Source organism: Talpa occidentalis, unplaced genomic scaffold (assembly GCF_014898055.3).
Source record: "Talpa occidentalis isolate TD23 unplaced genomic scaffold, MPIMG_talOcc4v2.1 talOcc4.14, whole genome shotgun sequence".
NCBI lineage: Eukaryota > Metazoa > Chordata > Mammalia > Eulipotyphla > Talpidae > Talpa > Talpa occidentalis.
The window spans coordinates 44213384-44237542 of record NW_023601433.1 but is presented as its reverse complement, the minus strand read 5'-3'; the positions used below and the strand labels follow the sequence as shown (position 1 = coordinate 44237542).

Here is a 24159-nt window from a genome sequence, read left to right as displayed (position 1 = left end):
TTGCTGAGCTACCCACTGGGAGTTGGAGGGATGAGCTGAGAAGTACCATTTCCAAACTGGGAAAAGGGTCTTGAAAAGAGGACTCCACAGGCTCTGAGGGCAGGCAAGGAGCCAGCGTTTTTTGGTTAGTGAAGAGCAAGAAAAGAGAGCTCTGAGGAGACCTCTCTGGGCATGGGAGCCTCTCCGAGGTGGCAGGGGTAGAGGTCTAGATAGGTGTTAGGATTGAGGTTTGAGTACAGAGGAATTTAATCTTCGTTGGTAGAGAAGCAAGGAGATTGGACTTGGCTAAAGTTCATTTATTGTGGCTAACTGTGGGCACCCATCAGCCCCAGCTCAGTGGTAAGATATCTCAGGATGCCCAGGCTGGGAGAATAAGTAGTAAAAACAATGGGCCAAGGGAATTTCTGGCAGCCAGTTTCCTGGCCCAGAGTCATCAGGTTTTTAACCTCCTGTTTACCAGCCGTGGGAACGGTAACATTTTTTTTCCTTGAGATCTGTCCTGGGACCCTTCCTGTCTCACCCTCATAGAATAAGAAAGTGTTTCTTCTCTAATTTTTAGAAGAGTTTTGTGAAGGGTTCATATTAATTTTTCTTTGAATATTTGATTAGAATTCACCAGTAAAGCCAGACAAAGTATGACCTGGGCTTTTGTTCATAGAAGCTTTTTAATTACAAATTTAATTTGATTTCTTATTATAGGTCTACCAACTTAATTATTTTTTGTTGAGTCACTTGTGGTAATTTGTATCTTTTAGTAATTTGTTGGCTTACAGTTGTTCATCTATCTCCCTATATTCCTTTTTATGCTTAAGTTCTATAATATTTTCCTTTTTTAATGTCATATTTTAGCTATTGAAGTTTTCTATTTTGTTTAGCCATTCTAACTGAAAGCTTTGATCAATTTAGTTGATCTTTTCTAAAGAACCAACTTTTGGCTTTGTTGATTATTATTTGTTTTGTTTTTTTGCATTGATTCATCAAATATTTATTGAATCCTACGTATACAGTCAAGAATAAAACAGACATGTTTTCCCTCTCTAAATCTCAGTTTAGTGGTAAATGTAAACACTGAACAAATAAATGTATAGTGTCATAAATTCTGTGAAGGAAAATAGCAGGGATCTCTAAGAGAAAGGCAGGAGGAACTGACTTGAGATCAGGTGACAGAATAGAGTTCTAAGGAGGTAACACTTTTAAACTGAAATGAAAAGATGAGAAAGCAGGATCATTTCAAATAGAGAATACTCTGTGTGTGTGTGTGTGTGTGTGTGTACATATGTATATACGCTGGGGAAGATATGTATATGTATATTGAGAGAGAATAGGGAGAGATGGCAGGAACAGCTCACTGAAACCCCAGGGCCTTGGGAGGTAAGGCGATGTAACAAGTGAAAAAGAAAATGTAGATAACTAGGTGAGATGGTGATGCCAAGTTTTTGTGGACTATATTAAGGAATATGAGTTTCACTTAATTTATTGGAGACTTACTACTATGATTTACTTGCATGAAAATTGAATGGTACAGACCTCTTTTATGACACAATTTTAAGCCTTCCAGGGGGTTCTGTTGCACCAACAATAAAGTTCAAGATCTTTCCTATGACCTGGGAGGCCCTGTCTGGCCATGCTCAACTCTGACCTCATCTTACCATTCTTCAGCCATACTAGCTCAAACAAATTCCTCACACATGCCAGGACCACTCTACCCTTTGGCCCATGGTTCTTGATATTTGTTTTGGTTGGTATGCTCCTCCTGCCTTGCTTCTCTGCTCTTTTTTGACATTCAGGACTCAGCTGAAATACGTGGTAGAGAGCTATTATACTTGCCCAAGGATACTGAAAATTTTAATTGTAGCCTGCCCAGGGCAGTTTCTAATTCCAGAAGGCTAGTAGGATCTTGTGCTCTATTTTGGAAAGGGGCAGCTGTTCCTCAGGCCTTCCTTCCCCTTTGCTTCCTCACCTGTGTCTGCTCCTGCAACCTCCTTTCCTAAGTCCTTCCTCTTGGAATGTTTCCTCATTTCCTGTGCTGGGGACTTTTGTGGCTGTTATGTTCTGTGGGAGCACTTCGAACACATGGTATTTTTCTCTCTAGTTCTTTCCCATCAGATACACACCTCTCTGCTTACATGTTCAAAAGGCAAGTGAAATACTTCAAATGAAATTCTCACTGAAGAGTCCACCTTTGGGCACTAGATCAATACAAAGAGTTGATTTTTTCACCCCTGCTTAGAGCAGACTAAGTCCTCGGGGAGCAGCGAGCACAAACATGCTTAAGTCTGTCTGCAAGATATAAGAAATTGTATACTGACTGGAATAAGAGCTTCAATCTCTCTCTTTTTAATTAAAAAATAAAGGCTGACTTTTTAATCCTTGATTCTCAAACCCATATATTCGCATTCTATGTAGGAAATGTTCCTGGCTGTGTGGATTCTTTCTTAGTCAAGGTCATGGATTTCTCTTCTGAAGAAGAAATTTCTCTCATAGCTCATATATTTTATTGGGTTGAAAAAGGAAAAAAAAATTACTGTTTTACCTTCACACAACACACACAACAAAAAAAAAGAGAAAGAAAAAGTTAAAGTTAACTAAGTGAATAATATAGGGAAATAGATTCTTTAATATTAGCAATTGGAATAACCAGCTAAAATAAGCTAAAAGCTTTAAAAAACCACATTTAGGCAGGTGAAAGACTACACATATAAGCAGCAAGTTAGATCCATAGTGCCTGGGATGTATGAAAGCCAAAACTCTGACAGTCAGTTAAGAAATATCTATTAAGTGCCTGCTGTGTGTAAGAAATTACTTATGGGTGAAAAATACTTTGAGTTGTTTTTTAAAATGCAGTTGGAACCACAAGAGAAACAATCCTTTGATGGGCTAGTAGGCATCTGCCTGCTGTGTGCTGGGAAACAAGAATGTGGCTGGGAGGTAAAATGTAGCTTGAGTTGAGGGAGAGGCGTGGGGCGGGGGGAGTGGTTCAGGCTTGACCCTGTCCCCATCCTGTGCTGGCGCCCTGGTTTCATTTCCTTGGGCAGGAATGGAGACTGATGGACTGTCATGGGCACCTGTGAGAAATCAAGGAAAACAGAGTGACCTTGGTGAAATTTCTAGACTCAGTAAGATTTTTAGAAAGCTCTTTGTAGCATTGACTGTTGGTGATTTTCATTCCATGGGTGGCATATTTCTTTATCTGGCAAACTGTTTTCTTGAATATTAAAGTTCTCCATACTCAAAAAAGAAAATATGGTTAACTTATATTTTAGCACTGGGTTGATCACTTTTAGCATATTTTGTTTCTGATTCAGTGCTCAAACCTGGAGAAGATGCAGTATACAGTTTTTATAGACTTAGGTTTTTTCCTACAGTATGATTGAGTGACATGAAAATAGTCTCACAAAATGATAATTTTCAAAACTGACAATTTTGCTAATTGCAGAGTTATTACATGGTCTGGATTTTCACTTGGATTTAACTACTCTTCCCACAGTGTTGGTCACTTAGGTTGTCATCACAGTTGTAAGTAACCTTGTAACAAACACCCTTTATACATCAGTCTTAGCTACTTTATTAGAACCCTTTGTTAAATAACCCATTTTTTCAGTAGTTTACTATGCTTTTTAATTATATTGAAAATAACTTAGATGTTTGTATATAATTTTAGTGTTCTGTTCTCTTCCATTAATTTGCTTGATTCTTCATTTATTATTCTTTTATTTTTTTTAAAGATTTATTGATTTATTTATTTATACAAGCACTGGGTACAGTGAGAAGCGCAGGAGGGCGAGAGAATTCACCAGAACCAGAGTGGGGAGCAGAAAAGGCAGAAGGACCGAAGTACAGTACACTGCTGAGGGGAGCAGCGGGCGTGGCAGGAGAGGTCTGCGCGCCATGTGGGACCTTTGCCGGCCGCCGGGGATTGAACCGGCACTGCAGAGGCTGCGGGCAGCTTCACAGCCCAGCACTCAACCGCTGCGCCACCAGGGGAGGCCCCATTTATTATTCTTAAAAAAAATTATCTGATGCTGAATGTTCAACATTCTAAATTGAGGCAGTATTGGTGGTAATCATGGCAGTGGTGGTAGTAGTAGTGGTGGTAGTTTTTGAGTGCTAACTGTGTGTCAGGAGCCAACTCATTTAATCCTCAACAGCATTCTCACTGTAAATCCTATTTTACATATTAGGAAACTGAGTCATAGTATAGCAAGTAACTTTTCCAGGAACGGCTGACTTACTAGTGGTAGAGCTGGCTTAATTGTAGAATGACTATATTATCCATTATAAAAAGCCTTATACGGAGTGATTGGAACTATACAAAACTAGTTACTTTGCTATAAAGAATATCTTAATTTTTCAGATACTCTATTCTCAACAAAAAACATGATCCATCACGCTTTAAATTTTTCAGTAAAGCTATTCATGGGTCTCTTCTATTTTCTGATGCTACTGTAACTGGGATTTTTTTTTTTATTTTTTAACATGTCTGATAAGATGATACTGGCCTTTTTCATAATGATTTTTTTTGACAGCTACACCAAATGCTTTATTAGATTTTGATACACTGTAGGATTTAACGTTTTATGGGTTCTCAATGTATCTTCTCATGCAGAAAGATAACAGTAGATTGTAGTGTTTTAAAAAATAGTAGACTTCTATTTAGAGCTGTATTTTCTAGGCTAGACAGTGTCATTTTTTAATAAAGATCCATGAAAGGAATAGCAAGCTAGATACCAGTGAAAATCAATATAGTTTGAACCTTTTATTTCCTTGTTTTGATAAAAAAAAAAAAAAAGGCTTTCAATGTGTATTTGTTTTTGAGAGCAGAACCTGCTTTTGATTCTGAGATAAAACTCTGCTTCAAATCTTTGAAACTTCATTTGAAGGTGAGAGAACAACTGTCTAAGGAAAGGTTATTCTTTTTTATCACTTGACCTAGAAGTGCCTCTTAGTACTTTCAGGCCACTGGGCTTTAGAAAGAATTTAGAAAAATCAAGATCTAGCTGGAATTCATTCTTAAAAGGTTGACAAAAGGCCAAGCATTGTTTTAGAATTCCCTTTATTATTAGCAGATTAGACACTTGTTTCTTTGTTCTTCCTTACTTTTATTTCTGTATCTCACAATCACACACACACACCTATATATATATATATATATTGCAATATATATTTATATTGCAAGATCAGCCAGTCAATTAAAAACTATCTGGTACATATTTGACAATTTATGTCAGTGCTAGGATTCCTGCAGTGAATCAAAATAGGAAAATTAACTGAAAATTACATTTAAGGTTGACTCTACAGTTCATCTTTCAGGGTTTGTCATAACCCTTACTGGTAATCCTTCTAATCCCTCTGGACTGAAGTTTTCAGTATTTTATGCTACTGGCCTTGGTGAGGCACTGTGAACTTAAATGCTGGGCAGGCTTCTACCCTGTATTTTGATTGTTAATTTTATTATTATGAGGTAACATTGGTTTACAACACTGTATTTGACTCAGAGGTATAGGATCCAACCTTTTCGGATGTGTGTTTCCACACCACACCTACCACCAAAGCACCCACAGTCCACTGTAATTCATTGGGCACCCTCTACTTTTGACCTCCACCATCCTTTTCCCCCTCTGGTAGGCTCAATTCTATAGTCACATTTCTAGATTTTGTTATTGAGTTGGTTTTATCTGACCCTGTGTTTTGTTTTTCCATGCTCCACATGTAAGTGAGACTGTAGGTGTTTGTCTTTTTCCTTCTGACTTAATTTCATTCAGTATCATCCCCTCCAGTTCCATTCCTGTAGTTGCAAATGGGAACAGTTCTCTTTGTCTACAGATAGCACGTCTTCTTAATCTGCTCCTCTGTCCTCAGACACTTAGGTTGTTTCCATAGTTTGGCTGTTGTACATAGTGCTGCAATGAACCATGCAATTCTTCTTGCAGTCTCCGCCAAAGAAATATGGTAAAGTCACACTTCTTTAAGTGGGACTGGGGTAGAATTTGTATAAACTGTTGCCTCCCGCCCTTTTACTCACCCAAGTTGTCCAGTTTCCAACATATCCTTGACACTTTCCATACATATCTTTCTAAAGCCCTCCATTCCTTCTGAAGGTTTACATGTCATGGCTTAGTTTTTTTTTTTTTTATTTAATTAATTAATTAATTTATTTATACAAGCACTGGGTATGGTCAGAAGTGTGGGAGGGTGAGAGAATTCACCAGAGCCAGAGCGGGGAGCAGAACAGGCAGACTGACGAAGTACACTACTGAGGGGAGAAGCAGCAGGAGAGCTCTGCCTGTCATATGGGACCCTTGCCAGCGGCCGGGGATCGAACCCGGGCTGCAGAGGCTGCGGGCAGCTTCGCAACCCAGCACTCCACCGCTGCGCCACCGGGGATGCCCATGACTTAGTTGTTTTTTGAATAAGATACAAGAATGTATACATGTGAGCCTTATTTGGGTATTGATTCTAATTTTTTTAACTTTATTTCAATATAGTTTTAACTCTTAAAGGAAATAATAATAGTACAAGACCACCTTTCTATTACTTGATACCCAGAGTAACCTATTTTTCACAGTTGCCTTATTGGTTATTTACTCTATGTGTGTATGTGTGTGTGTGTTTAATTATATAAATTTACATTGTCGGGGAGCAACCACTTGAAAATATATTGCAATCATCAGGGAACTTAAGTGTTCAGTATATTTTTCTTAATAATAAGAAATGCTCCTATGTAATCAGTACAACCTCAGTGGTCAAATTCAGTAAATTTTACACTGACAAAATGCTTTGATCTAATCTACCATTCTTAAACCAGTTTGTCAACTGATTTAACAGTGTTCTCTGTTACATTTCTTTTCCTCCAATCTAAGGCCAAGTTATATTTAGTCATCATATCTCTATGGCCTCCTTTAATCTGGAGCCCTTACTAAGTCATTCTTTTTCTTGTATGTCATTGACATTTTTGAAGAATACAGTTCTCTTTTAATAGGACACTCCTGTTTGGGGGTTTCTGATGTTTCTCCATGACTGGATTCAGCTGGAATGCTGCATAAATGCTGATGCATCTTAGGCCTTTTCTCTGGAGGCAAGTGATGTTAGGTGACTTTGCTTGCCTGATCAAGTAATTATTCATCTTCTTTACTGTATATTCATTATTTGTTTGAGTGGGGAGAAACTTGAAGACCATGAACATGCTATTCATCAAAATTTCTCCCAATTCTGATTTATTTACACTGTATTAGATTATCTGAAGACAAAAAGTCTTCTCTTGAGGCTTTAACAGAAAGAAAATTTAACTACTCTGCCTTTTGAAATACTTTCTGTAACAATAACTAATAAACCTAGCATCTCTACATTCAAAAACTGAATTGGAAAAGCCATAATGCATATACAAATAGGTCATTATGTACACCTGAGACTTATATGTTCTATGTCAGTTATACTTCATTTTAAAAAAGACCCTTAATGGTTAATCTAAGCTGCATGCCTTTTTTTTTTTTTTAAAGATCCATTTATTTATGCATATAAGAGTTGGGTTATAGGCCAGAAGTGTGGGGGGCCAGAGGATTTACCAGAGACAGAGTGGGGAACAGAACAGACTGATTGAAATACACTGCTGAGGAGAGCAGCAGGCAAGTCAGGAGAGGTCTGCTGCGCCATGTGGGTAGCTCCCTGGCCGGGGATCAAACTTGTGCTGTAGTGGCTGCGGAATGCCTCAGAGGCTGTGTCTTAACTCATTGCGCCATCAGGGAGGCCCTATATACCTCTTTTTGTATCCATTTACCTCAGTAATTAGAAAAAGTATCATCATATTTTACTGTAGGAAAAACAATCACCTTTCTCTCCCTCAGGCAGTTTCTAATAATAGGATATTAGAGATCCAACACACCAAACTTTTATCAAATGCTTAAATACTGATTAAAATGTATAATCAAGTGGAATTTGATTCCACCAAGCAAGTGGAATTAAAAAAAAATTAGTTATGATGAACACTGCCAGCTGATAAGGAAGGGGCAGGAGTTAGTATAAACTGGTGTCCCTGGCCCTGTCGCCTGTGCTGTGTGCTCCTGACCCAGGACCTTTCACCTGCAGTCACATCTGCCCACTAAAGTTGACCATTAGCAAGTGTCTATGCTTGTTAAAATGATGTTGGTGATATTAATTGTTCTGAGACCCCAAGTATGTAACTACATACTTGTTAAAATGATGTTGGTGATATTAATTGTTCTGAGACCCCAGGTATGTAACTACTGAAAGTCATAGGATTATTTTTTCATGGTTATACCTTATAGACCCCAGAAACTAAAGCACAGTTCCTTCTCATTGGAGGGAAAAGTAGTTTCTCAATGGTTAGGAGAATTTATTAGATTCCTTCTTCATATAAAAAGCATGCAGGTGGAACAAGAACAGACACACAGACCAATGGAATCAAATAGAAAATCCAGAAATAAACCCACAGATTTATGGTCAACTAATCTTTGACAAAGGAGCAAAGAATATGCATTGGAGCAAAGAAAGTTTGTTCAATAAATGGTGCTGGGAAAACTGGGTCGCTGCATGCAAAAGAATGAAGCTTGACTACTACCTAACACCATGCACAAAAACCAACTCAAAATGGATTAAAGAACTAGATATAAGACCTGAAACCATAAAATACATAGAAGGAAATATAGGTGAAACACTACATGATACGCACCTCAAAGACATCTTTACAGACACATCACCCAAAGCAGTGATAGTGAAGGCAAAGATAAACAGCTGGGACTACATCAAATTAAAGAGCTTCTGCACAGCAAAAGAGACAATAACAAAAACAAAGAGAAATCCCATCGACTAGGAGAACATTTTGCACACAGCACTAATGATAAAGGACTGATCACAAAAATCTACAAAGAGCTGATGAGACTCAACAAAAACAAAGAAAATAATCCAGTCAAAAAAATGGGCAGAAGAGCTAAAAAGAAACTTCTCTGAAGAGGAAATGCAAATGGCCAACAGGCATATGAAAAAATGTTCAACATCACTTGTAATCAGGGAAATGCAAATCAAAACTACAATGAGATACCATCTCACACCAGTGAGAATGGCACATATTAAAAAAACTAGCAACAACAAATGTTGGTGAGATTGTGGAGAAAAAGGAACTCTCCTGCACTGTTGGTGGGAGTGCAAACTGGTCCAACCACTATGGAGAGCTGTGTGGAGATTTCTGGACCTACTAAACATAGAGCTTCCATATGATCCAGCAATTCCACTCCTAGGTATTTACCCAAAGGACACAGAAACATCAATTCCAAAGAACACCTGCACCCCTATGTTTATAGCAGCACTATTTACAATAGCTAAGCTTTGGAAACAGCCCAAATGCCCAAAAATAGATGACTGGATCAAGAAGAAATAGATGACTGGATCATATACACCATGGAATATTACTCAGCATTCCAAAAAGATAAACACATGCAATTTGTAGCAACATGGATGGCGCTGGAAGGGATCATGCTCAGCGAAATAAGCCAGAAAGAAAAAGAAAAATACCGGATGGTCTGACTCATAGCAGGAATCTAGAAAACTTAAATAAGGGACCAGGAAAAAGAATAACTATAAGAAAGAAAATATCAAAATCAACAAACAACTATGAACCAGAGACACTCTATGGGGGGTGGGGGGCGGGGAAAGGAGGGCTTGCGGTCAAAATAACGGGGTTGTAATTGTATGGGGAATATAAAAAATAAAATTTAAATGTGAAAAAAAATTAAAAGAATAAAAGCGTGCAGGTGGTATTGCATATGGGCTAGAGAAGAAAGCTTTAATGTCAGATAATCCTGAGTTTGACCCCCAGCTCTGTCACTTTGGATAAATTGCTTGATCTCTAATATCCTTTCTTTCTATCTAAAACAGAGATGCAATATGAAATTATTGGAACTGAATGCCATAATGGTTGTAAAGTACAGTAGTTTCTGCCTGCTAAGAGGTGCAAACATAGGGGTAGTTCTGATTATTTTTCTTAAGAAATTGAGTAAAGTGATGGGTGTCAATATCTTGGGAGTGCCCTTGCATCAGCGGTCTCGTTTGTGTTTGCTAGGAGCCTGGGGGCCAGAGCAAACAAAAAATCTGTCATTTGTGGGATGCATAAGCCCAGAATCGATGCTGGCCCCTAGGCACTGGGATCATGAGAAGTATTGGGTTCCTGGTCCCACTGGGCTGACTGTCCTATTTCAGTACTAGAATAAATAGTCCTTGTAGCTTAGAAAATACCAGGGTGTTCTGTGGTCAGGTGCTCATGTGGGTGAGTCCTGGGGAGGCCAGTGAGGACATTTCAAGGGGCACCTCAGAACTAATCTGCTGACCTGGGGCAGGGATCTCTGGCATGTGGGTAGGGGCAGCTTCCATCCAGAGTGTGTCCTAATTGGGGAAGGGATGGGCTGCAGGGAGTGCCGGGCAGTCTAGACATCTTGCCTGGCTGTTGGCCTGTGTTTTTGCTCCCTGAGGACACACAGTCAGCACACCACCAGACTACTAAGGAATTCTGAAGCTTTTGAACTTGGCATAAATACACATAAAGATCTAATTGTAGCTCTGCATTTTTCGCTAATAACCTAAGAAGGTCAATTGTGGGCTTGCTAGTTCATAGCTGTTGTTTTCACCATTGGCCTTTCTGGATTCCCCAGAACTTGTGGCTATTTAGGGGGAGGCTTCAGTTCTGCTGCCTGACTTTGGGCAGATATCCCTGACCCTTCTCTCCCATGACTTCTGGTATTTGCTGGTCTGGGCAGGCAAACTCAGAAGGGAGTGTGTGTTGCATATGAAAAAAAAAAAAAATAATACCGCCAAAGACACTTGCTATGTAAATAATTCAGAATTCTGCAAAGACTAGTTAGCTTTTCCTAGGTCCTATTTTGGGTAATTGAAATGGCTTATTTTAGGTTTACATTTTTTTTGTAGTCTTAAAAGTATACACAAAGATTAAACAAAGAACAGAGAGATCACACTATTTTCAGGTCTCTGGCATAACTGGTATAAAGATATTTTGTTGTTGCTCTAAATCGATTTTAGTCTTTCTGGAAAGCAAACGAGTTGAGTGCAACCAAAGCTATAAAATTATTCATAGCTTCTCTCACCCCTGGCCGGTCAATTTAGGACTCCATCCTAAGGAAATATCTTTTCCCTTAGAACAAAGGAACTAAAATAGGCTTTGCACAGAGATGCTTTTCTCACCCTTTGTGACAGTGAAAATGTGTGATCTACTGAAATGGAAGCCTAAGAGAGGGGTGTGGTGACACAGAAAGCTGCAGCGGAGCCCTTAGTAATGATGCTGCGTGTATTGTCCCCTAGGGAGAGAGGGGTGTGAGGGAGAAAGACTGCATCCCAGATAGTGTGCTCAGAGCCTGAAGTTCTTCACACACTCCTCATCCCTATCTCTGCTGTAGTTAGTCCAGGAACCCTTTATTACTTCCCCACCACTGGAAATGGCAGGTCCTGATGGCTTCAAACCTGAGTCATCAGGCCATCTTGATGAGCTCAGAGGAGAAATTAGAACAGTGTAAACACAGTCGTGTATTTTTTACTGGTTTATATTTTGTTACCTTCTAAAATTGCTTAATATATATAAATAAAATAATTCTTAACATAATAATGGTTCTTTTAAATTCTTGATAATGTTCATTAGATAATTAGGACAACAAGCAAAGTATTTATAGGCTTCTGAGTGACTTAGCATCTGCTGTCTCTCAGAAGAGCAACAATAGCTTCATTTTTCACTGAAAATCCCAGACTTGGTTTTTTTTATTCCTAGAGTTCCTGGTTAAAAAAAGTCCCTCATTCTGTACCACATTGAGATTTTATTTAAGCTAAGGTTTTAAAACAAGCATTTCCAGTTGGTAGGAAATAATGTATGCAGGCGGGCATGCCTAGACACCTGTGCAGAAGATTCAGTAATGTGAGCACTCATCAGAGAGTCTCAGGAAGGGCAATTGTAGAGCCCTGTGCTTTATATGTGTACCCACTCATGTATTTACACCTTTGCCCAGTGCATTTGACTACTGGGCACACACATTGATTCTCTTTGTCTGAATTGACTGCTTTCGAAACTTTCATTTTGATGTGCAAGAGTAGATTCTGTTTGGCTCTTAGTTGCTGGAAAGATAACATCTATGATTATCCATAGTCCTGGAGGCAGCAAAATGTCCCAAACACTCCTTGGTAAGAGTCAGGTCGGTTGGAATGGCCTGCCCTTCTGCTGTTGACTGTCTATATCCTGAAGACCAGGTGGCTGATAGCTGCTTTATTTCTCCCGGTGTGACACTCATTTTGGAAGAAGGAATGAGGAGCGCTAGAAATGCCGAAGTTTGAGTGATTGTTTAGACCTCTCATCCTCAGATAATTACAGTGGATCCCTTCCCATTCCTTCTGCTAATAAAATGAGTGGGGAACTTTGTTACATGCATATGATACTAAGTAGGAAAATAAAGAGGATGCCACTTCCAAAAAGCTTGAAAACCTCTGTTCTAATGCTTCCCTCCAGTTGCCCTGGGTTTCGCCCCCACAACTTCATATTGTCTGTAACTAAGATGTCTAGCTTGTCTGCTTGACTCCACGCAGCTAGTGGCCTGTCAAGCATGATTTGGGATCCTTCCTGCCTTAGGATGTCTCAACTGTTGAACAAAATCTCCACCCCTCTGGACACCATACAAAGCTTTAGGCTCTGCCCCTGAGCCCCTCCTTCCACTGTCTGCCGTGTGCACCCCAACACAGGCCACACTGTAGTATAGCTCTGGTGCAGCTGTAGTGTGGTGGAGCAGACTTTAGCTTAACTCAACCAAACATTCTGATAATGTATTGATGTCATTATTAAGGAGTCTAAGAACTAAAGTAAAAAGTACTAAGTAAATCTGCTTTACATACAGGTTTCAAAATAATCATTTATACAAAGATATGTAGAACATGCTTGTCACAATGGATCAGACAAAGACAAGCTGCAGGACTGACCCTCGATCTGAGACCATAGGTCTGAGACATTGGTGGGGAGTAAAGAATGGGGGTGCGGGGTGGAGGTGGTGGAGGGCGACGATAGCGTAGTGGAGTGTGGTGGAGGACTGGAGGGGAGAAATCCTACATTGTGAAAAAATAAACAAGAATGGTAAATAAATAAGATATGCTTGTCACTAAGCATTCAGTGAAGTATTATGTGTTCTGTTGTGTCCCTGCTCTGAAGAAACTATTCAAAGTCATAGCAGCTTTCTCTAGGAAGACTTTCTAGAAAGGACTTATTTAGTCTGTAGCATACTGCCCCCAAATTTAGCAATTTATTTTATTTTTTTAAAGATTTATTTATTATTTATTTTACACAAGCACTGGGTACAGTCAGAAGCGCGGGAGGGTGAGAGAATTCACCAGAGCCAGAGTGGGGAACAGAACAGGCAGACTGACAAAATACACTGCTGAGGGGAGCAGCGGACGTGGCAGGAGAGATCTGCGCGCCGTGTGGGACCCTCACCAGTGGCCGGGGATCAAACCTGCACTGCAGAGGCTGAGGGCAGCTTTGCAGTTCAGCGCTCAACTGCTGCACCACCAGGGGAGGCCCAAATTTAGCAGTTTATAACAACAAATATTTATTATCTCTCATAGTTTCCCTGTGTCAGGAAGCCAGGAATGGGCTTAGTTGGGTGGTTCAGCCTCAATGTCAAGTGTTAGCCTGGCGGCAGTGACCTAGGCTGGACTAGAAAAGGTCCACATGCCAGTTCAGCCTCGTGGTTGCTGGGATCCTTAGCACTTGGCTCTGAGTGTCCTCATAACACGACAGCAATGTTCTGGAGTGAGTGGTCTCAGAGAAAGGGATTAAGACCAAGCTGGAAACAGTAGTCTTTGTTTTTAATTGGAGTAACATGGATTATATCATTACATATGTTTCATGCGTACAACTTTGTGAATTAACATCTGTATGCTACACTCTGTTCCCTACTAAAGGTCTAGTTTCTGTTCTTCTCCATCCAATTGGTATCTTTTATCCAAGTTACCCCCCTCCCTTTCTCTTCTCTTCTGGTAACCACTGTTTTGTTCTTATATTCTAAAAGCTTTTGTTTTATCTTCTAATTACGGGTGAAATCAGCGTTTGTCTTTATCCATCTGACTTATTTTACTTAGCACAGTGCTTTCTAGGTTCATCCATATTATTGCAAATGGCAGGATTTCATCTTTTTTTTCTTAAATAACTGAATAATAATCTTTATCTACTCATGGGTAAATGGGCACTTGTGTTGTTTCCAGCTCTTGGCTATTGTGAATAATGCTGTGATGAATTATGGGGGTGCATCTATGCTTTTGAATTCATGTTCTCATGTTCTTAGGGTAAATATCCAGAAATGGGATAATGGATTGTATAGAATTTCTATTTTTTGTTTTTGAGGAACGTCTGTAAGGAAATAGTAGTCTTTCTTACCTAATCTTAAAATCAGTTCTGTTCTGTTCTAGCGGCCACACAGACCCAATTCAGTTGGTACTGTGTGGGAGGGGTCTACAAAGAGTGTGACTCTCAGTAGCTGGACAACCCTCTTGGAGTCTGGTTGCTCGCCTGTTCCTGTGGGGTTTTCAAGGAAGTAATGTCCACAAATGGGTATCAGTCATTAAGAAGGGATTCTGGAATTTAAAGGGCAAAAATTCTGCTCACTTTTTCTTAAACTTTTTAAGATGTCTTTTAATTTTCACTTCTTTTTTCTTTCCCTCTTAGTGCAGATTATGAAATACACAGGTATCTGCCTACAGCAGTAACCTCTTCCTAGAAGATAGCTTATATGACTCAAAATTGGGGAAAAAAAAAAAAAAGAAGGTAGTATTAATAAAAAGAGTTCCCAGACCAGTTGTCTCATTTCTTTCACACCTGAGGCATTTGAGTCCTACTTTTTTCCTGGGTGTATATAAATATAAAGCTTGGTTGGAGCAATTGCCAAGAAAACTGGATGGCACAGGGAATTGAATTTTCTGGATGCTGCCCTCTCCAAAGGAGTCCTTCCAGATTAGTTTGCTAATTAATTGTTCCATGTGGACTGGGTGACTGACTTCCAAAGTGTAGCTCACTCACCTTGGTATAACTGTTGGTTGGTGAGTGACTGGGGCTGAGGACCCCTGGACCTTTGCCTGATGTGACTCTAATGTTCCAATTAATGTCTTTGTCATCTGCAGGCAAGTTCCAGAAGTGGCCCTGAGTATGGAGTGTGTGTCATTGATGAGATTGGGAAGATGGAGCTCTTCAGTCAGCCTTTCATCCAGGCTGTTCGTCAGACACTGTCCACCCCAGGGACTGTAGTCCTCGGCACCATCCCAATACCAAAAGGAAAACCTCTGGCCCTTGTGGAAGAAATACGAAACAGAAACGACATTAAAGTGTTCAATGTGAGTATGGCTGAAACTGAGCAAACCCAGGGGAACTGGGTTGACCCAGTCCTCACCCATGTGCTTAAGAATGCAGAATACCTAAAAGCAGATGCACAGTCAGAAACAATAACAGCAGTTATTTACACAGGGAGTAAAGAAAAATGAGGAGAGAGAGAGAGAGAATATCCACAGGCTGGCATGTGGCCAGGTGCTGTGTCTGTCCTTCCCTAGGCAGCATCTGCTGAGCAGACATCAAGGTCCAAGCTAAAGCCCCGTGTGGTAAGCTGGTGACTTCTCCACAGACACCCCTCCTCACTAGCAGTTTAACTGCCAAAGCCCCAGCAGCTTGACTGCTAAAAGCCTTAGCTTTGTCCCTTTTCCTATAAGCCCACACTCGGGAGGTGGAGACTAGAAAGCTCTACCTTTTTCCAGAGAGGTGGCTGTGAGCACTACCCAGCGGCTCAGAGGCTGCTCTTCACCTTTCCTCTGACACAGCCAGTCTTCCTTATCTGCAAAGGCTCCCAACTGTTAGCCATTCGCCCTGCAATCTGCCTCCGTCTCCTTCCCCCACGAGAGGCCAGGACCTTGTCAGCAAATGACTTGCCTGAGTAGTGGATACTTCTGGCCTAACCCCAACTCTCCTTAGTGTGTGACCAAGTTGGGAATTAGGAGAGAAGAGGCTGAAATTACAGTTTCCAGCAGAGCTTCCAGATACTGTAGAGTCCAATGGCACATTCCACAGTGATGGAAGTGTACTATCTGCATTATATAGATGCTATAGCCATTAGCTACATGTGGCTCTTTATCCTTCATGTAAATAAAATCATATTGAATAAAAAGAAAAATTTAATTCCTTGATCACACTGGCCATATTTCAGGTACTTAGTAGCTACATGGACAGCACAGTCTTGCTGCCAGCAGTATGGTCCTCACCCAGGAACTTGCAAGATGGGCAGTGTTGTAGGACCCACCCTGACCTAATGAATTGAATTCTCTGGGCAACAGCCGAGTAATCTGTTGAATCTGTTTGATAAGCTGTCTGGTGGTTTTCAGGCCCCTTAGAATTGGAGAAGCCCGAGGGTAGACCATGTGTGACAGATGAGTAGTTCTGTGTTACTAGCCAGTGGTGCTGCCTGAGCCTGTTGTAAGGGTCCCTGCTGACACTGCTGACACTGCACTGAAACACTTGCCTTTTCTTCCCTGTTACTTTCTGCCCTTAGTCAGATATTGACTGAGTTCTGCTCACATCCCTCACGCCTCTTCCCTAACCCCTATACTCTTTCTCCACCCCTCCCAGTTTAAAAGCTCACTGGCCTTACAGGTGCCAAGTAAACTGACTAGTCAGTCTGGTAAAATCATTCCTGTCGGGACAAGTAGTGAGTAAGCTCTCACTCCAAATGCCAGTGAACTTACATCCCTGGCTAAGATGTCACCGTGGCCAGCTGATATTAGTGGGGCATCCATATGTTGTCACCAGAGTGTCCTGGGGTACTTTGAGGATAGTAAACAACCATTAGGGTTAGACCAACCTGACTTGGAAGAATGTGTTTCTGTATAACTTCATTTATTCCTTCTTCATTTGGTAAATATTGTTATATCTAAGGCATCATTCTAAGACTTGGCAATAAATAAGACTGATCAAGTCCTTGACCTCACGAAGTGAACATTTTAGTACAGGGACTAGAAAACAAAATCTAAACAAACATTTAAGAAGATGTGATTTATATACATGATGGAAAACTACTTAGCTGTGAAAATAAATGAACCTTTGCCATTTAGACAACATGGATGGATAATACCAAGCAGGGGATAATACCAAGCGAAATAAGTCAGAGGAAGAAAGACAAAGGCCAGATAATTTCACTCATGTGAAATATAGAGAAATAAAAAAAGGAACTGATAAAACAAACCCTAGAAATATTACTGCAGAATTTAGGGTACTAGAGAGGGAGTAAGGGAGTGTGGAAACAAAGTGAGGAGGGGCCCCAATGGTCTAGGTATAGGGGCTGTGTGGGTGCTTTGATGCTGGGTGGTGTGTGGTGACATACATCTGAGGAGGTATGTCCCTGTTCCCCTAAATTTCATGCACACACATAGTGTTACAAACCAATGTTACAAACAAAAAACTACTAACCTAAAACTAACTCTTGGAAAATATATAGAAACAAGGAATAATTCTTTGTAATCTTGAGTTGGACAGTCTTATTTGATACACCACCAAAAGTACAAGTGACAAAAGGATAAACTATAATTTTTCAACCTTAAAATTTTGTTCTTAAAAGGACACTACAAAAGTAAAATGTCAACCCACAGATGGGGGAAAATATTTGCAGATTACAGCCGCTCAGGGAGTTGTATCCCTGCGTGTACTGGCAACTCTTATAACTTAATAAAAAGAAAAACTAGTTAGAAAATGGGCAAAGGATTTAACTAGGCATGTCTCCAAGAACGGACACATAACCAATAAGTCTTAAAAAGATGTGAAGCATCATTAGCAATATCAATGCAGTCAAAACTACCATTAGATACCACTTCACACCCACTAGGCTGGCTATCCTAAAATTTAAGAAAAGAAATGGAAAATAACAAGTGTTAGTGAGGATGTGAAGTTGGAACTCTCATCCACTGCTGTTGGGAGGGCAAAAATGTGAAAAACACTTGGGCAGTTCCTCAAAAAGGTAAAATTGGAGTTACCATATAACCCAGCAGTACCACTTCTCAGTATATGCTCATAGATCGGAATTGAGACTATATATTCACACAAAACTTGTACATGTGTGTTCATAGGAGCATTGCTCATAATAGCCAGAGTGGGGACAACCCAAGTGTCCATGAGCTGATGGTTGCACAAGTAGAATGTGGCCTACACATACAACCAGCTATCTTTCGGCAATAAGAAGGAATGGATACTTGGCTACAGCATCAATGAGTGGCTAAGTTCACAGTATGTTCAGTGAAAGAAGCCCATCACAAAGGTTACATATTGCATAATTCCATTCCTATGTTCAGAACAGGCAAATTTACAGAGACAGAAAATAGTGGTTGTCAAGGACCTGGGGGAAGAGGAGGGGGAAGACGGGCAGTGAATGAGAATGGAAATAATGGGAGTGGTGATAAAAATATTCTAAGTAGACAGTGCTGATGATTGTATAACTATGAATATACTTGGGCCTCCCTGGTGGCACGGCGGGTTGAGTGCAGCACTGTGAAGCTGTCCACAGCCTCTCAGTGCGGGTTCGATTCCGGCTGGCCAGGGAGATACCCACATGGCACAGCAGACCTCTCCTGTCTTGCCTGCTGCTCCCCTCAGCAGTGTATTTTGGTCCATCTGCCTGTTCTGCTCCCCGCTTCGTCTCTGGTGAATCCTCTCACCCTTCCACGCCACTGACCTGTACCCCAACTCTTGTATAAAAATAAATCTTTAAAAAAAATTGTGGGGCCCCCCTGGTGGCGCAGGTGGTTGAGCTCAGCGCTGTGAAGCTGTCCAAGGCCTCTGCAGTGCCAGTTCGATCCCAGCTGGCTGGCGAGGGTCCCACATGGCGAGCAGACCTCTCCTGTCTCACCTACTGCTCCCCTCAGCAGTGTATTTTGTCAGTCTGCCTGTTCTGTTCCCCACTCTGTCTCTGGTGAATCCTCTCACTCTCCTGCACATCTGGCCTGTACCCGGGTTCTTGTATAAATAAATAAATAAATCTTTAAAAAAAAATAAAAATAAAAATAAAAAAACTATTATATACTAAAACCCCCTGAATTATGCCCCATTAGGGGTTGAATTTTATGGCATATGAATTATATCTAAATTAAGCAATTTTCTGTATATACTCTTCCTCCTCCAGGGAGATGTGGCATTGTGGCTTTAACTCTGGGTTCTAAAGAATCCCAAGTAATTCTTAGTTTAGAAACATCAACTTTCGAGAAAAAAGTAGAGCTGAGCTGGTGGATTCATGAATGATTCTATTTTTAGGTTCACTATATTGAAATAAAACATGAAACAAACAGGCTACTAATAACTTGTTATGTGTTAACTTACAATAATAAACAAAGTGTTGTCACATTAATTCTTTTTATAATCCCTTGCCTATTGGAAACTTTTCTGGGCCCTTCCCAGTTTCAAGGAAATGAGGGTGATTTTGTTTTAGTTTCTTGCATAGTACACATGCAGAGAGGCATGTTTTCCTGTATCCGGATGTTTACAGCTTTCCTGAATTTATGGCCAGAATTACTGACCTTGGACTCACTCTTAGGCCTTTCTCTGTCCCCAGGAGGCACAGAGCAACTTGGATGCTTAAGATGATCAGTCTTTGTAACCTTTATTTATTCACTCAGCTGTATTTCAAAGACCCCCCTCAGCTTAGAATTTAATAAACATTCATCAAGTACCCACTCTGAGAGGCAGTTCCTGTCCTGCCCAGTCCCCATGGAGATGGAGTCTAATCTTTTCGTCACCCAAAGGCCACTGGGTTACTCCCCTCTGACAGCCCCTGCATTGGGCAGAGTCATTGGACTTCCTTCTCTGTCTTAAGCCTACATTAAGGGGTGTGGGGGTGGACAGGGCACCTTTGTTCTTTTCTGCAGCCTTCCTCCCCTCCTTTTACAGTTCTCACCCCCCACTTTACTTTTTTTTTTTTTTTAAGATTTATTTATTTATTTATACACGCACTGGGTACAGTCAGAAGCGCGGGAGGGTGAGAGAATTCACCAGAGCCAGAGTGGGGAGCAGAGCAGGCAGAAGGACCGAAGTACACTGCTGAGGGGAGCAGCGGGCGGCAGGAGAAGTCTGCGCGCCATGTGGGACCCTCGCCAGAGGCCGGGGATCGAACCGGCACTGCAGAGGCTGCGGGCAGCTTCGCAGCCCAGCGCTCAACCACTACACCACCAGGGAGGCCCTTAAAGATTTATTTTATTTATACAAGAACCGGGGTACAGGCCAGATGTGCGGGAGGGTGAGAGGATTCACCAGAGACAGAGCAGGGAACAGAACAGGCAGACCAACGAAATACACTGCTGAGGGGAGCAGCGGGCGAGACAGGAGCGGTTGGCTCATCATGTGGGTTGCTCAGAGGCCGGCGGGGATCTAATCGGCACTGCAGAGGCCTTGGACAGCTTCACAGCGCTGCGCTCAACCGCCTGCGCCACCAGGGAGGACCCCACTTTCCTTTTTTAATTAGCCACTCAGGAAAGACTTTCTAAGCCAAACTTGTGGTGACTAAATAAAAAGTAACCTGGTCTTCTACATAAAGGGAAGGGTCCCTGAGGTTTACAGATGATGCTTGTTCTTGTCTTTGGGAGTTTGTCTTTGGGGTACAAGAAACATAATAGTAGTAGTAGTAGTAGTAGTAGTAGTAGTAGTAGTAGTCAGTTTCACATAGACATCTCAATGCATGCTTTTCAGAAATAATCTTAGGGAGGCCAAAGGGGGGGGTGTTGCAAAACATGAATGTAGTTGCTGCATTCTGTTCACTATTTTTTTTTAAAGATTTATTTATACAAGCATTGGGTACAGTCAGAAGCGCGGGAGGGTGAGAGAATTCACCAGAGCCAGAGTGGAGAACAGAACAGGGAGACCGATGAAGTACACTGCAGAGGGGAGCAGCGGGCATGGCAGGAGAGGTCTGCACACCATGTGGGACACTCGCCCGGTGGCCGGGGATCGAACTGGTGCTGTAGAGGCTGTGGGCAGCTTCGCAACCCAGCACTCAACCACTGTGCCACCGGGGAGGCCCTCTGTTCACTATTTTTTAATGAGAAAATGTTCTTAGAATGTCTTTTCCAATTCTTATATTTATTCTTCCCATGTCCAACTGAGGCTTGGAAAGAGCTGACTGTTAGGGGCAGTTGGCACTGTTCCTCCTGTACCACCCTGAGCCCCCAGCAGTTACTGAGGAGGGAGGGAGGGGATCTTGGCAGGGCGGCCACTGACTCACCAGGACCCCTGGGTGAGGCCCATCAGCCTTTGGCAAGCTCTTGTCTTCCTGTGCTTAGTCTTGTGTGAAACGGGGATAATCATGCGGGTCTCATTTGCCACAGGCCCAGTGTGAAATTGAAATGAAACAAGATAGGGTCTTAAGAGCTTTGTATGGAATCCAGGGCTGCAGCATGAGTTTGATGCTGGAGATGACGAGGCATCTCCCTGGAGTGTGTATCTGGGGCTGTGTGGCATGGCAAGGCTCTTTGGGCTCCTAATTTTATTGTCTCTGATGCAAGCCTTGGCTGTGCCCTCACTCATAGCTGGTATTGTGGGTAATGGAGTTTCCTGCCTTAACACCCTTGGCTTACCTTCATATGCCCCCAACTATTTCATCTCAAGATTTAGGGGGTTAAAGAATAAAAACAAAGTTGTGCTAATGACCCATAGGAAGAGGTCTTCCCTTCCCCCATCCTCCCTGCAGATTGCTGATTCTGTTACCTGTAAATTCCAGCTGCTGTAATGGACATTTACAGTGGGGCAACGTCAGAGCTGGCCTGTGCGGAACTGGTGATCCACCTGTGGCAGCTCCTTTTAATAGCTGGACAGGGAAGTGTCTCCGCTGGGAGGCAGTAGTGACTCCGGGGAGCAGTGCTGCGCTTCCCTCGTCACTCCCCCCTGCAAACTCAGGGTTAGTTCTCCCATCTGGAAGGAATTGGTGTTCCCTTCCCTTCTTTCTCCCCTTCCCTCACTTCTTTTTTGCTCTTTTTCCCTCTCTCCTCTACATCTCTCCTCTCCACTCAACATCTCATCCTTTGCTTTTTAAACGAGGTGATAAAATAAATGTTTAGAGAAAAGGAAGTGATCCCAGATGCCCTTCACCTCTGAAGTCGCCTCTTGAGGAACCCCATGCACTCTCAGAGACTCTGAAGGCAGAACCAGGTGACTTCCTAGTGAAGTCAGGGTGGAAGAGGAACCCCGGGCTTGGGGTCATGTTGTCTGTCCTTTTCCACCCTGCTGCTAAAGCCACATGACACTCCCCAGCCAGCCTGCTGAGCTTCCATCACTGCCTGCTTGTCTACCTCTTTCCTCTTCAAATCAGGATTTCCTTGAATGCAAACAGCAGAAATGGACCTCAGTTAATTTAAGCAAAATACCAGCAAAGAACTTTCTAAGGTGATGAGGTTTCTCTTTCTGCAGAAGGCAAAGCTGATGTTGTTCATTTCGCTGGAGCCAGAACTGCCCCGGGAGTGATGTGGCTACTGGATGGTGTCCTCCAACACTGCTGTTAGGGTGTCAGCCTCAGCCATTTGCTGCTACGCTCACTTTTTTTTTTTTTGGTATTCAAAAGAATAATTTTATAAGACATAAACAAAGAGATTGTTAGGAGCTGTTCATTGACAAGGATATGGTTGACTACTTCTCTAAGGACTCAAATTTTCAGGAAGATTTCCAGGGCTCAGCTCACACTCCTTACCCGAGGGCTAGTTTCCTAGTTGGTCACCTTCCAAAAGAAAATCTTGTAAAGATGAGTGGATGCTGGAGAACAAAAAGTAGTAAATTGTGTTGTGCACTTCCTCATCAGACACTTGTTTGGCATCTACTGTGTGCCAGGTGTGGTCAGACTCAGGTGTGATGTGCAGTGGGACCAGGCCCATTGCTCCCAGAAATCTGGGTGTGACTCATGACCAGGGAGTGGGGTGCTCTTAGTGAGCCCACCTGCAGGGCAGCCCTACTGCTGGCTTCTCAGCCACTTCCTCTGCTTAGGTCAGGTCCCACCCTTAATCCCCTCTTCCAGCCCAGAGGGCCTCGCACAGGACTCAAGTCACAACTCCTTTCAGCAAAATCCCCTTGCACTTGAGGAGCAGTCACTCTGCAGCAGCTGGCACGGGATTTCCTAGCCCCATCCTGCTCTCTGCTCCTGAGGAGCTCTTGAGGGCTTCCTTCTGGGCCCCAAACATACCTCACCCTCTGTTGGCCCCCCAGGCTCTTCTTTCCAAATATAACTTATCAGTGGCTAGAAGAAAAAGGAAGGGACTCTGAAGCCCCATCTCTTGCTTCCCACAGGTCACCAAAGAAAATAGAAACCACCTTTTGCCAGATATTGTGACGTGGGTGCAGAGCAGCAGGAAGTGACGGTCCGCATTCCTGGTTTCCTGCACGTGAAGAAATGTGCTAGTTCGAGAGGTGCCCATTCAGTGGCCTGTCAAGCTTTTATGCCTTCGGGACTATGAAACCTTGTGGGCTTTGCCAAAGGAAGAATGACAGCTGGTTTCCATAAAATGTTTAAAAGATCAAATTAGCCTTAATGTGGAATTGACTACAAGATCAACAATCCATTGTGGCTTATTTATGCCCAGAGATTTCTGTTTATTTCCTCTTGCAGTTGTGCGTATGATTTAGGTAAATTACAACATGAAAAACAGTTTTCCCAGTATTAGACAGAATTGCCCCCATTGAAGTTTATAAACGTGCTCGGGAGAAGCGGGTGAAGAGAGCTCGCTAATCAATTCTGCATGTCATGAAAATGAGCTCCCTCTCCAGGTGCACTGCAAATGACAGTGGCAACAGTTTCTTGATTTCTGAAATTATTATTTCAAAAGAACACCAATTTAGGTCTTCCCCTTACTGTTTGTATGTTTGCTTATTACCTAATAAAGTAAATAGGAATATAATGGTTACTGGCAGCGATTTCTACTGTGGGAGAGACAAGCAGTGTTTAGAAATGTCCATAGTGTTGGACACGTACAACCCATGGGCCCCCTCTTTGACGACATTCACTTAGACATGTACCTTGTTTCCCTTCCAGCAAAAGGGGCAGGTAAGTGTGGCTGGAGGAGGAGAAGCCACATCTAGAAGGAGGCAGTTACCTGCTGTCTGCATGACCCCCGGGAGTG

General features: G+C 42.0%; 1 protein-coding gene across 1 annotated transcript in view; it reads left to right on the top strand.

Annotated features, from left to right (window-relative positions):
- NTPCR (nucleoside-triphosphatase, cancer-related) overlaps positions 1 to 23444 on the top strand; it is a 29492-nt gene extending 6048 nt beyond the window's left edge. Inside the window, exons 4-5 of the mRNA XM_037510413.1 lie at positions 15166 to 15375; positions 23330 to 23444. Coding sequence (XP_037366310.1) covers positions 15166 to 15375; positions 23330 to 23398 — 279 coding nt within the window. The 3' untranslated portion in view covers positions 23399 to 23444. The remainder of the gene's footprint in view (positions 1 to 15165; positions 15376 to 23329) is intronic.
- The last annotated feature ends 715 nt before the right edge of the window (positions 23445 to 24159 follow it).